The sequence below is a fragment of the Centrocercus urophasianus genome, unplaced genomic scaffold (genome assembly GCF_019232065.1).
Source record: "Centrocercus urophasianus isolate 14NV4802_14NV808 unplaced genomic scaffold, USGS_Curo_1.0 seq_27, whole genome shotgun sequence".
Classification (NCBI taxonomy): domain Eukaryota; kingdom Metazoa; phylum Chordata; class Aves; order Galliformes; family Phasianidae; genus Centrocercus; species Centrocercus urophasianus.
Genome location: NW_024884833.1, coordinates 14,140,236 through 14,154,460, shown reverse-complemented (window position 1 = coordinate 14,154,460; position 14,225 = coordinate 14,140,236). Strand labels below are relative to the sequence as shown.

Here is a 14,225-nt window from a genome sequence, read left to right as displayed (position 1 = left end):
CCTTCCACATGAACAAAGCTATTAGAAACACCAGCTGTTTAGGGGAAATTATCATACAACAGCAAGTTCTACTCTTCTGTCTCTTCTTCCCAAAATCTACATTGATTGGACAGGGCCAGTTGTGGTTGACAGAATTTGGACAATTTTCAGACATGAGATAGTAGGTACGATTCATGGTAACAATATTTTAATGAAGAACTCATAATTCTAATTATTCCTTAAAGATAGAAAACTAACTATGGTAATATCATGTTTATCTAAAAAAATATAACTGTTAGTCTTTTAAGTACCCATCAAATTATTCTTGAAAAGTAAGGCTTTTATCCACTGCTACTGTACAACAAGACAACAGTCCCTCTCTTCTTTGAAAACGCCGCTACATTTCACCTTCAGCTACAGAAACCTATTCCATTCCTATGAATTCCCACAGAATTTGGTGGAAAAGGGAAGATATTTCCAAAAATACAACCGTTTATTCAAGAGCACGTGATTAAAAAGCATTGCCACATTCGCTGGCTGCCACAATCATCAGATACAATCTTCAAATAGTTATTCTTCCTGAATTCTGAACATGGACAGCATTGCCTTTGACAAGACATCCAATATATGGATATTTCTTGTGTCTAATTCACGCACACTCTATATTATTACATTTACTACTTTCACACTTTTTCTTATCTTTCACAGCTGACCTTAAGATCATGTTTTACTTCCAATGGCAAACTTTATATCTGATTGCTGTTACCTAACTGAATTTTCAGTGGTCATAATTGAGGATACCATATTATAAAAGTGAACATTCTAAGCTAATCAGTTTACACAATTCACTTGAAAACAAGCAGAAATTGAGAATATGTCTGCACTAATAACTCCGCAGAAAGAAGAGTGCCAAGTTTTACAGCAGACTGCCCTGGTTTCAGATTGAACAGGGCTGATTTTCTTCATCTGATTTGATGCTATGTCAACGGTTTATGGACTGGTCCGGCCCAGTTCCGTGACCAGCAGGGCGGAGGGATCTGCGGATCCGCGCCTCTGGGAAAGGGGAAGCAGGAGACCCCAAAATACTTGAAAACAACAGCAATAATCTGAGGTGGAACAAATGATTTTACTAAATATAGTATTAGTAAAATACAATGAGAGAGAGAGAGTCTGAATTGTATAGACCTCACCACAATGCTGGGGTGAGAAGTGCAGTCCAATTGAGTGAACAGACAGCGAAGTGCAGGCGGCGAAGCGCAGACAGCGAAGAAGAGGAATCAGGTGACCTTGCAAGGAGTTATTTCCCCTTGCTGACTGCAAAGCCTCCTGGGGAAATGTAGTTCTTCTCCGTCGGACGAACATTCGGCAGATATCAAACCCCACCCCCAGTGCATTACATGATGTTATGGTGTGGAATACTGATGACCAAAAATCATAAAACCATGACATGCTATGTTTTGGCTTCAGGAGAAAAACAATGCTGACTACCAGGAACTGGGCAGGGACAGAACCAGAACAGCTGCCCTAAGCTGGTCAAAAGGATATTCTAAACCATATGACATCATGACTAGAAAACTGCAGTAAGTAGAGAAGTGGTGCTGATTCTCACGGTCCGGCTTAGGCATTAGTTAGTGGCTGGTGAGTACTTCTGTTGTACATCACATAATTATCATTACTATTATTTTGCATCATTTTCTGTCTTAGCAATTTACCGCAATTTGTAGGTAACTTAACTTACTATATTAGTTTTCATGCTTCAGCAATAACAAATTAATGAATCTATGAAGGAATAATGGAGGAAGGGTCACGTCACTCCCATTAATAAGAAAGGGAGCAAGGAGGATCACGGGAACTATAGGCCGGTAAGTCTCACCTTTGTGCCTGGGAAGATCATGGAACAGATCATCCTGGATGACATGCCTGATCACATGAGGAATGAGTGTGTGATCCGAGACAGCCAGCACGGCTTCACCAGGGGAAGGTCATGCCTGACCAATCTGGTGGCCTTCTACAATGTAGTGACAGCATTGGAGGACAAGGGGAAGGCGACCGATGTCATTTACCTGGACTTGAGCAAGGCCTTTGACATGGACCCCAATCCCTTCCTTATCTCCAAATTGGAGAGATGTGGATTTGATGGGTGGGTCACTTGATGGGTAAGAAATTGGTTGAAAGGCTGCAGACAGAGGGTGGTCATCAATGGCTCTACGTTCAGGTGGAGGACACCCTGAGCAAGTTTGCTGACGACATCAAGCTGAGTGGTGGGGTTGACATGGTAGAAGGAAGGGATGCCATTCAGAGGGATCTCGACAGGTTGGAAAGGTGGGCCCAGGTGAACCTGATAAGGTTCAACATGGCAAAGTACAAAGCTTTGCACTTGGGCCAGAGGAATCCCAGGCATCTGTACAGACTGGAAGGTCCTTGAGAGCAGCCCTGCAGAGAAGAACCTGGGGGTCTTGACAGACGAAAAACTGAACATGAGCCAGCAGTGTGCTCTAGCAGCTCAAAAAGCAAATGGTATCCTGGGCTCCATCAGAAGAGGGGTGGCCAGAAGTGACAGGGAGTTGACTGTCCCCCGCTACTCTGCTCTTGTGAGGCCTCATCTGGAGTACTGCGTCCAGGTCTGGAGCCCCCAGTACAAGAAAGACAGGGAGCTGTTGGAGAGGGTCCAGATGAGGGCCACAAAGATGATCAGGGTGCGGGAGCATCTCCCCTACGAAGACAGGCTGAAGGAGCTGGGCTTGTTCAGCCTGGAGAAAGGAAGGCAGCCTTTCAATACCTGAAGGGCACATACAAACAGGACGGGTATCAACTCTTTGAAAGGGTAGATAACAGCAGGACAAGGCGAAATGGTTTTAAGTTGAGGGAGGGGAGATTTAAGTTGGATGTCAAGAGGAAATTCTTTACAGAGAGAGTGGTGAGATGCTGGAACAGGTTGCCCAGAGATGCTGTGGAAGTCCCGCCCCTGGAGATGTTCAAGGCCAGATTGGATAGGGCCTTAGGCAGTCTGGTCTACTATCGAATGTGGAGGCCAGTGGCCCTGGATGTGGCAGGGAGGTTGGAGATTCACGATCCTTGAGGTCCCTTCCAGCCCTGGTCATTCTGTGATTCTGTGAATCTACTTTATCTATTGCAGGTAGAAAACAAGATCGCTTTTTTTTTTAATTTTGCTTTCCAGCCTCTTAACTTTTCTGTTCTTATTCACCTTATTTCCACAATTTTGTTTGAGTTCTTTAGTTTCAATGGCTAAAGTGTAAAATGTCACAGGAATTTAGTGAAGCCAAAATGTAACTGCTCATTCAACACCAAGAATTTAACAAAATGTCAGTATTCTCAAATAAGGTTGTCTTAGTTGTTTATCACTCTTTTTTCTTATTACTTGTTATTATGTCACTTATTACTCCTGTCACTCTAGATTCATATGTAAGCAGAAACAAATGTTCCACCCAGTTTTCAAGATTCGCAGGAAAGACAGTATTTCCAAACATAAAACACATCCACATCACTGGAATACTTCATTGATTTTTAGCGTTGTTGCACCTCTTTCCCAGATACTATTACATGAAAAAAATGTATTTAAAGGCAACACATCTCATTACAAACAGACTGCAATAAAAAGCAGGAAGACAAAGTTGGGATAAACGACCTGCACAGCACAAAGGATATTATACTGTTGTCCAAAAGAGGCCTATCTATGAAATGAAAATATACTTTTGTGACCACTCCTACTGACAAATCAGACAATTTGATTATATATGCTTAAAATCAAATAAATATTATTAAAGCATCACTCATATGCTATAAAATACAATTTTGATATGCTAAGAAAATTATTTAAGAATGTGGTAATTCAAAGTGAACAATAATGGCTACACAACCATTTTAGACATATTAGAATAACGACACTAGAAAGCAAAATCAGTAAGAAATTTCAGCTGACAAAATTTTTTTTAAGAACTATCAGGTAACAGTTAACATTGCAGGGTTCAATAATATAATTTTTATTTTATTATATAATAATACAATAATTAATAATATAGTATTTCTCTAAGATAGTGATGTAATATTAAAGTGTAATTGTTTTAATTTCCATGTAATAACATTTTAATCTTTAAGTGTAATTTAAAAAAATATTTGAAATCAGTACTCTTTAAAGGACAAAACTATTAGCTGCTCAGATATGTTCCGCCTTAAACTGACGAGAAACAAGTGAAAAATTATGATGGCTGAAACAAAAACATTGATGTTTCTCTCAGAGTAATGTTTTTCAGAGAACATCTTCTGAAATTAACATAATGAAGAAAGAAAAATATTAGCAGTCGCTTTCTAGGTAGATAGTTTTTCAAAGATTTCTATGAGTCCGTAATGGCTATTTCTCAAAGCAGAGAACAACGAATTCCAAGATTCACATTTAAGAAAAGGCAGTGATTTAGGAATATTTCTAGAGTAATGCCTCTATGTCAAAGTAAGAAAAGCAAATGAAATCAAGAGGTAGACTTTTCCATAATTACTTATGTTTTTTTCTTGCCTAATTTGGTCTCCAAGAGAATTGCTGTTATTGTTGCTTCCAAAATGCCTTATACTGATCGACAAGTTAATCAAAATACATTAATTTACAATACTTGTAAGTCATACAAACTTTAGGTGACAGAACGTAAGTTACACAAACAACACAACTGAACTTGCACAAAATAGTTTTGGAGATAAATGGGTCAACAGACACTTGCAAAAAGCAGTGCCTTAAAAGTATTAGTTTATTTATATTGATTTTTATTTATGTTGACAGCCACTGTCATTAAGTAAGCATCTTTCCAGAGTATTCCTGAGTATTTTTGATCTGCTTTTCTGTTATTCTAATGCAAATGTGCTAGAACTGAAGAGGCTTCTCTTTCATTGGCCAGTCTGTCTGATCTTCCCAGTGTAAAAATCCCTGCTAATGGCTCAACTAACTACAGTACATCAGCAACACAGGAAGAAACTCTTCTAGCCACTGCAGATGTTCAACACTCCAAATGACAAAGTCTGTCATTTCTATAGTGATTGTCAGAATGTTTGCAAAGACTGAACTGCGTATCCATCAATTACTCATTCTATGTCGGTGGTTTAACTTGTGAATCATCCCAGAACACAGAAATATTTATCATAAGGCAAACAACAGCGAAGTGTCCAAATAATTAGAGTAGATTAAAAACATAATAAGAACAAAACCATACAAACTATACCTGAATATATTCCAGACTTTATGTATTCCACATGTAATTAAACCAAATATGTGACCAATGAAAAGCACAAAATACGTATTTTGCTGCAAGAGAGTACTCCCACTGAACTCCAGTTTTATGTTTCAGACATTAAGGACAGACTATAATGACCACTAACTTAACACATTATAGCAACCATGTTTCCAGCCTAAAAAAAGAAAAAGCTTCAATCTGACTTATGTTTGATTTTCTATGCCACTGAGATTCCCAGATGTGGTGTGGAAAGTGAAATTTTTGTTTACTCGGTCCAGTTAAAACTCAAGATCACATCAAGATCAAAACTCACATCACATCAAGATGGTACAGAATCTGATTACAAATACTCAGTCTTTACTCCTACCATTACTCTCACAAAAATCACACAGAGGATGCTATGCTGCACAATTCCCTGCTCTTTCAGAGCTGACTAATGTGAAAAACAAAACAAAACAAAAAAACCCACAAAGGTAATTGATTGGACCATTATTTGAGCCGCCTCCTCCTTCTCCAAGCCCAGTGACATTGAGCATTCATGGTGGTCATTAACAGACAAACAAGTTTGTTAGACTTTTTATGATGAAAAATGAGGATACAAATAGAATAAAAACATTTCCCAAACATTTATCTTTACCTTGGCACTACAGACTGCTATATTAGCAGGGAGCTGGGAAAACTGCTTCAACTCAAATACGTCTCGCATTGCCCACCGGCTCAAGTGATTCTCAGCCTTGCTTGATCCAACCACATTCTGATTTGAGTGCATATACGCTACTTCTTGAATCCCATCTAATACATCAGAAGAAAAAGATCATCAAAGATTTTGGTTATTCCAAAACTCTCAAGATACACAGTTACACTCAAGAAAGATACTGCAATTAATTAATTATTAATAATTAAGTTTTATTTGAAACTTGTAACTTCTGTTACAATTTCATTCAACACTAGGTTTCTCAGCTCTCTTAATAACAATCATCAGCTTTATCCAGATAGTTTAATGCTGCAGCTATTTCATTACGGGGCTTCTCTAGATAAAGAACAAATTTCAAAGCATCTATTGTTCAAATAGTTTTTGTTTACTTGTGTTTAAAGATAAGTCACTAATCAAATGAAATCTTGCACGTGGTACTTCAAACTCTCAAGTCACATATAATTAAAAACTTAGGAAAACAAAAAATCCAAACCATCCCAGTCCAGACTTTTACAGTTTAAGTATTTAAATTTGTGAATTCTTAATTAAACATCCATCTTAGCATCTTTCAACAGATAAGTAAACATTCAATAAAATATTACAGAGAAGCCCATTTCTTTGGAAAATAGAATAGTTAAGCTAACAGGTAAAAAGAGCAATAGAGACATTACTAAGTAAGTTAGCAGTGCATTTATTAGTGTATTTTAACAAAATCATATATAGAAGGAAGAACTTAATCTGCAGCAGAGACACTACTATTTAAGATAAAAAAAAAACACAAGAAGTTAAATGACTATTTACCTAAATATCTGTCCATTGATTCCACATTTTGATTCTGATGGTCAAACTGAGCTCTGCGCATAGAACTTCTATGCACATCATTATTGCTAGATGTCACCTGTGCAATAGAGCGCATTCCATACTGAACAGGATGGAGCATTTTAGATCTGACCTGAACTTTACATCTCTGGCTTTTACACTTACAGCTCTTTTCTTGGGTATGAATCTTTTCAACCTGTAAGTTATCTTCAGAGGATGAAAATTCATCTACATTCTGAGAATCACTTCCTCTTTCTTTCCTCCAAGGCTTCTCTTTCTGAGGCAGAGATTTTGAGAATCTGCCTAGTGCACTGCTTTGTGTATGCCTTTGTTTCCCTTTCATGAAGCTGAATGTTCTTAACTTTCCTGACTCGGAGTGACAGGGAATTTCAATGTCATCAGACTCATCACTTATGTCACTTGCGCTGTTTTTCATGTTTTTAAAAGACATGATTTTGCTGAAATTTGATTTGGTACTATGGAATCCAAACTGCCTACGTTCTTCCTTAAGTACAAACTCATTTTTTTCTTCTAGTGACTCTTCACAATTTTCAGATTCCGTCGTCTGTATTTCAATTTTTTTAGTATGCATTGCTTGGGGGCTTGCTGGAAATTGGGTAGGAAAGATGACATCACAATTTTCTTCAGAACTGCTTTCAGTTTCCATTACTACATCACTTTGCCTTGAAATGCATAAATCCTTATTTTCTCTGTCCACCTCTTCTTCAGAGTCTGACAAAACAAGACAATCTGCTCTATACATGTCTTGTTTATCAGTTACATTTGGTAACTGAGCAGTTTTCCTGTGCTCCAAAATATGCATATAGCTTTCACATTTCTGAACATCATCACACTTGCTGTTGACACATGTTCTTACAGCCTGACCATCAGAACTTGAATGGTAAGAGTCATTACTACCACTTCTTTTGGTAGCTTCAGTTTCTCTCTGCAACAAGTTAGAGAATCCACACTGCACTAAGGAAAGCTGTCTCTTTGCTATCATTAAATTATTTGCGCTGCAAGGCTTCTTCCTGTTATTTTTTTTCATGGAAATTTCCAGAATATCATCATCACTAAAATAATCATGAAAATTAGTTTCTTCTCTCTCTAACTGCGCCTTAGTGCTTGAATGACCTCTAGCTCCTCCATAATCTGGTTGTTCACACTGAAAAAAGAAGAAAAAGAAAATTACTTACACCAGGTAGATAGCGGAAAGTTTGGAAGATCTAAGTCTTAAGCAGAATAATAATGAAGATAACAATAAAAAAATATGTTTTCCAACAAAGTACGCTCCTGACTGCTAAAACAACTTTTGTTTTTCCAATCCACACCAGTATTTTTTTTTTTCAAAGCTTGCTGCATCCTTTCATCTTTTAAAAGTTTGAAAAGTGACCTCATGATGCACACATTAATACTATGCAAAGATAAACAATGGGCAAGCAGACAATAAAACATGGCAACTGCAGCCTCAGACAAAAGCATTACCAGCCTAGCAATATATTACTGCTACTGTTAAGACTACACAGATTTTCATGCTCTGCTTTGTATCCCACAAAGTATCTCACATTTTCTGAACTGCCATGAGGAGGTTCTTCTTTTAACCAAGTAGTCACTGTCATGACTCCAGCTTCTACTTGTCCTTCCCTCTAAAAGAATTAAAAAAAAATACGCATATAATTGAAACAGTACCTGTTCAAATTAATGAAGGAAGCCTACCAAAAAAAAAAAAAAGTAATTTTTACTACAGAGGTATAAGTATTAAAAGCACAATCACTAAACCTCAGAAAAGGTTTTGCATTTTGACAATTAATTTTCTGCTGTTTTAACCCAACCCATAAATTGCAGGACAACTTACATACTGCATAAATTGCATCTTATGCATACGCTGTTTTTACACTTTTTTTCCACAGCAGAACAGCTGTTACAGCTGAATTCAGTTTTGCTCCATATGCATTTCCATGTCAGACATCATCATTTTGTCAGACTTCCCCTTTGCTGCAATCTGCCACGTGGCAAAAAAATGTAACAAACTATCAGTGGGAAGGTTCAACTTCTACTGTCACAACACCAACATCCATCTCTAATATCATGAGCCAGCAAAGTAACATAGGAGGCATTACTTTCAGAGCAACCTCATAGTATAGGAACTGAACACTACGAGCGGATGGATAGAAAAAAGGCTAGAATAAAATTCCAAGAAGAAACTTTGTTGCAACAAAGATGCAGAATAGAAAGAAGTATATATAACACACACACTTAAATTGAATTTGCACTAGAACTGGGCCAATAGTCTTTAAAAAATAGAGTCTCAGTTGTACATCTCCTTCCTGTACTTTTTTTCTGACAATAAAGCCTTATAAAATATATTTTATTAAGCAGTTTTTGCTTAAATATAACAATACTTTGCAATGGGAATTGTTGCTTAAAAGGTCAGTTTAAGCTACTGATAAATAAAACTTATCCATGCATGAAGTTTTTACTGTTTGTTTCATGCAGAGAAGTTTTTCTGGTGTAAATCAGAGAGAAATTAGGAGGTCTATCTGTATAAGGCACTACACAGACAATTACTGTTTAAGTTTCACCATTCTGTTTTATAAAGTGCTTCCATTTGAAATTATGACAAAATACTTCAAATGGAAAGAAATAACATAAAAGAAATACTGAAAAGCAAAAGTGAAAGATTTCACACCTCCAGGATGTCTTTAGTAAGACAAGACCCATGAGCCCTAAGTTTGAAAAGGTTGTGGATGCCAAAAAGTTCTCCTTGATGTTCCTTTGATCCTTGCACTGCCTCGAAATATCGCTTAGCATTTTCACTTCCAACCACTGCACAGTGAAGTTGCTAAAACAGAGCAAAACAAGAGATTTCAGAAGTGTTTATTCCAATAATACATAAGAATTTCCTGGCATCCATGCCATATATGCATCCTCCGTTGAAGAAGGCAGAAATTCCTAAGAAAGGATATTTTGCTTTCATTTTTTTGGCAGATATTGATACAATAGATGGTGGTCGAGTATGAACATGCTTGGTTTTATAGTGTAAGAATAGTAAAGATACCTTTACAGTCTTTTACCTCACTGTTATATCAGAAATCTACTACAGAATCTACTAACAACTCTCTGTATCTTAACTACTTATCTTTCCTCAATACTAAATACTGATTTGAATAGTTTCTGAACTTTACCTGCTTGTAGACTTGCCGTAGGTACATTATCTCCTCCACAGTTCCCAAGGATATCAGTCTAAATACTTTAACATCTTTGCATTGGCCAATCCTGTAAGCTCTGCAGAAAAAGTGAATTAAAAAAAAAAAAGGATTATTAAAAATGGATTATCAAAAAGAAGTGGATTATTAAAAAACTATTAAAAATATATATTTTTTAATCAGTAAAGAACAAAAGAGAGCTAATGTAGTAAAATAAGAATCACTATTACAAGAAAACAGGAACACTCTAAATCATTTACGATTTAAAAAAAAAAAAGAAGATGCCTTTTTCCTTTTCCTCCACATTTTCCCAGTATTTTATTCTCTTTTCATTCTTCTGTAGTTTTCTGTTTTTCTTCTCAGGTCTATCTAGTTGCAAAGGGTTTCATGTCTTGTATCACAATGCCACAATACTTGTCTATTGAGAAAACCTCTAGTATTTCTTCAGTCTTTTTTTTTTTTTCCCTTCATCTGCATGTGGTTATTACTGCACCAGTTATTACAGCGTTTGCATTATATATACAAGTTATACCATGGATTACTTGCAGCAGTCTGTTCTTTCTCCAAAAACTTTGCAAGTTGCAACATCATAAAAACAACCAACAAACATGCAGCAGAGTATCTAAATAACGAATTCTGAGACTTCTAATAGATTATATTCAAAACCCCATTTTTAAAAATTCATGAGTCTCTTTTAATAGCAATTATTTCTGATATGTGAGTGCACATAAATGTCTCTTGAAGATCAGAAAAACTTGAAAGTAGAATTATATAATTGGATGGGACAGTATAAACAAGTTCATTTCTGCTCATGAAAAAAACATAGATCTACTGAATTTTGAAGGCTGTCAATATTCTTTTATTTCAGCAATTCAAATGTTTGTCCCGAACTCCTAGAGAATATCTTGTAGTCAGAGCCTGAAAAGAAACGCAGATTCCTAGAAATGTTCCAGAATGGCATAATTTCAGAGTGCTGGTAAAAGACTCATCTCCATAGGATTGAGGTAAAAAAATAAACAAATACTCTTCTTAATGGAATCTGAAATTCGTAACATCACTCAAACTAGGCTCAACTACAATGTACTTGCCCTGAAAAACATAGGAAAAATGTCATCTGGCTATATATATATACGCACTTGCTCTTAAGAGATCAGAGAAAGTTACAATAACTATAAAATATTTTTTGGAACCCACTAAAAAGGTAAACAGAAACCCATAAAAAGGAAACAGAAAATAAGATGAAATTCAGGGTTAAAAATAAGAATATCAAAGCTAAAAAAACGAACTGGATAATCAGACCTTCCTTTAAGAAAATCTTAGTTGGACAACCAGGTTACATAAACAAAACAGAAGAAATGAACACAGACCAAGCTATGCACTTTGAGAACATACCTGTCAATAGCTTGAAGATCATTTGCTGGGTTCCACGTTGGATCAAAGAGTATAACAACATTGGCACCAACAAAATTAAGACCCAATCCACCAGCCCTAGTAACATAAAAATGATACAAAAATAAAGAAAAAAACAGTGTTTTTTTAGTGTATTACATACATACAAGCATACTCTTCTCTGACATAATAGAACAGCACAAAAATAGTGGGGTACAGCTTTGTGTTAATGGAGAGATGATAACAAACAAGCACTATTGTGAAATGCCAACTTCTCACCCAAGTAGCAAGATGACTGTGAACTACATGACTTAACAAGTCACAACCAACTGCCATTACCACCACTACAGTTGAGAATACTGAAATTCATAACCATTTTAATGCCAGTTAACATTATAGATGCATGACATAGAAGTATAGTTTAAATTAAGAGGGACTTAAGAGTCTGCATGACATTTTATTTCCTTTAATCCCAGCACACAGTTTTGAAAATAGCACCATATATCTTTCTCTACATTATGACCATTTTAATGAGTTGCATGTAGAAAAATAGACTTGTGACAGTTTATTTGTACGGTATTAACTGTTGAAAACACAGTTGTTCCCACAGTTATATGAGCAGTTCTTGTACAAGTAATCAATTTAAGAAAATTTACTACTGTGGGGTGAGAGTTGCAAAGGTACTAGTTACATCATACTCAAATATTCAACCCCTGCGGCATACTTACAGGTAAAGCCAGCAAGACAGCAAAGAATTTGAGCATATGCTTAAACTGAGGTAAGCACTTTATGCTCTTCATGAATCTAACAAAACTTCTCAATTACTTGATTTGTATGCACATAGCTGTACCATTTGATAGAAACCACAGTGAAGAAAATCCCATTTTCCAGTTGCAAAACAAGCAAATACTGTCAATTCTTTTATACTGGCTCAACTGGTATTAAAAAAAAATCCACATCCCTACAAAAAGACAAAAGCTCTTCTACAACTACACCCTAAATAATAGTATTTAACTTCTACACCAACTCCTTACACTGTCATAAGTGGCACTGATTTCCTAAGTGCTATTTTCTCCATTACATATGGCAAAACTGAGAAAGCCAACTCAATTTAATTTAGCAAGCAACTGTTTTTAATAGACTACTTTATATTCTGCTTATTTAAAGCAGTGGGAGAGGTAAAGTTTACAAGGAAGTGAATGAACAGAGACAGAATCCAAGACAGAACAGAGTCCCACCATCTCCTGGCTTTCATGGAATATATTTTTTTAATGCAAATACAGTTGTGGCTTATCCCTTCCACGTGTGCTTTAGTGTAGTGTTAACAAAATCTGAAAGGAGAATATAGAAACCTGACAATATTAATGGAGGTTTCTGGAAAACTAGTATTCTTGGTTTTAAACACTGAATAAAAATTGTTGTGTTTTTTCCAAATAACTTACTGTGTTTCGGAATTTTGGTGTATTTCTTTTTTAGTGCAGAATTTAGACTCCCACCTACCAACCCAACTCTGCAGCCAGACTGAAGAATAAGTCAACACAGTTTTCTGAACACTTTCACACACACACACACACACACACACACACACAAAACAAACAAACAAAAAAAACCCCCACAGTATTTGGAGCTAGAATTCTAATTAAATTTCAGTGAAAAGCCCTAGTGCAAGTAGAACAGACTCACTACAAAAATAACTAAATAGGATATTTAGTTTTATACGGACTTTATCTTTCAACACTTCTATGTATGCCACATAAATTCAATGCTTTGGAGCAATCTAGTGAGTCTTCTAATGCACAGATGCAGTAATTCCTCACTATCTTCAGGGACAAAGTGGAATTCACCAAGGTCTTAGGTAAGCTGATGGCCATAATCTGCAACTGAGTGAGGTTATAAGCAAAGTTGCATGACCAGCACCACAAATCACCTCAGAACGCTAACTACATGCTTCAGAGGGTATCCAAAGACAGTTCTAACACGTCCTTACACCGTTTTTTAGGACCATGTCTGACTTTTATTTGTATGGGGTTAATGTGGACCTTTCTACGTAACTCCCAACACACACACTTTCATCAAATGACAGAAATAGCAGTACAGATAAACACATGACTGCATGTTTCAGGGAGCTCCACTCACATTCTCCCTGGGCAGGAAGATACAAGTTTATCTTGGTTCTTTATACCTTTGCCTGGTACTTGACTTCATATAAGATGAAATATGGAGGTAACAATAACAAATCAATAAACAATAAAATCAAGTATCTGTGATCACGGTTCCATTAATTTCAGTAGAACATATTGCTCTGTGTCGAAGAGGAATTCTTATCTATCATAATTTTACAAGTAAATTCGATGGGTAAAAACATTTCTATCAAAAAATCTGTTGTGTGAAGTATTTTTGACAGACATATATTAATGAGCCAGATTAATAACTTTCAGCAACACTATGACGTAATTTTTAAATTCAATATAGTATTTTATATGGTTTTTGGTCTATGTTGTGGTTTTGAAGAGTTAATCTTTTGATAACTCCCTCCTCCTGGGAGAAGAGGGGAACGAAGAGCAAAAAAATCTGTCTGAGATAGGAGAAACTAATTTATTAAAATGAGATAATACAGAATAATTAAGAATAATAAATCAAGCAAACCAAAAATAAATGGGAAGGGAGAGATAGTCAGTCCAAGTCTTTTTCAGCAGGCCCTCATGGCTGGCCTCCCAGAAAAGAAGAGAGAGCTCCTCCCCATCACCTGGAATTGGAAATCATCTGGTACATCTCTGCTTCACACTTCTACTCAGAACAATAACGACACTGCATCAATGTTTTAGTTGTTGCTGGGTAGCGCTGGCACTGCCTCAAGATAATCTCAGCAACCCTCCCACCCCACAAAAGCCAGAAGGCTGGGGA

General features: G+C 36.4%; 1 protein-coding gene across 6 annotated transcripts in view; it reads right to left on the bottom strand.

Moving 5' to 3' along the window:
* The window catches only part of ERCC6L2 (ERCC excision repair 6 like 2), a 51,044-nt gene that overhangs the window by 14,357 nt on the left and 22,462 nt on the right, over positions 1-14,225 (bottom strand). For 2 of the 6 annotated variants that reach the window (XM_042826804.1, XM_042826805.1), the window contains 6 exons: positions 11,325-11,420; positions 9,912-10,011; positions 9,416-9,568; positions 8,292-8,372; positions 6,709-7,891; positions 5,851-6,005 (listed from right to left, as the gene is read on the bottom strand). In XM_042826804.1, the coding sequence (XP_042682738.1) occupies positions 5,851-6,005; positions 6,709-7,891; positions 8,292-8,372; positions 9,416-9,568; positions 9,912-10,011; positions 11,325-11,420 (1,768 nt within the window). Of the gene's footprint in view, positions 1-5,850; positions 6,006-6,708; positions 7,892-8,291; positions 8,373-8,581; positions 8,729-9,409; positions 9,569-9,911; positions 10,012-11,324; positions 11,421-14,225 lie in introns of those variants that run through there. The other 4 variants (XM_042826802.1, XM_042826807.1, XM_042826806.1 and 1 more) reach the window with 4 other exon arrangements.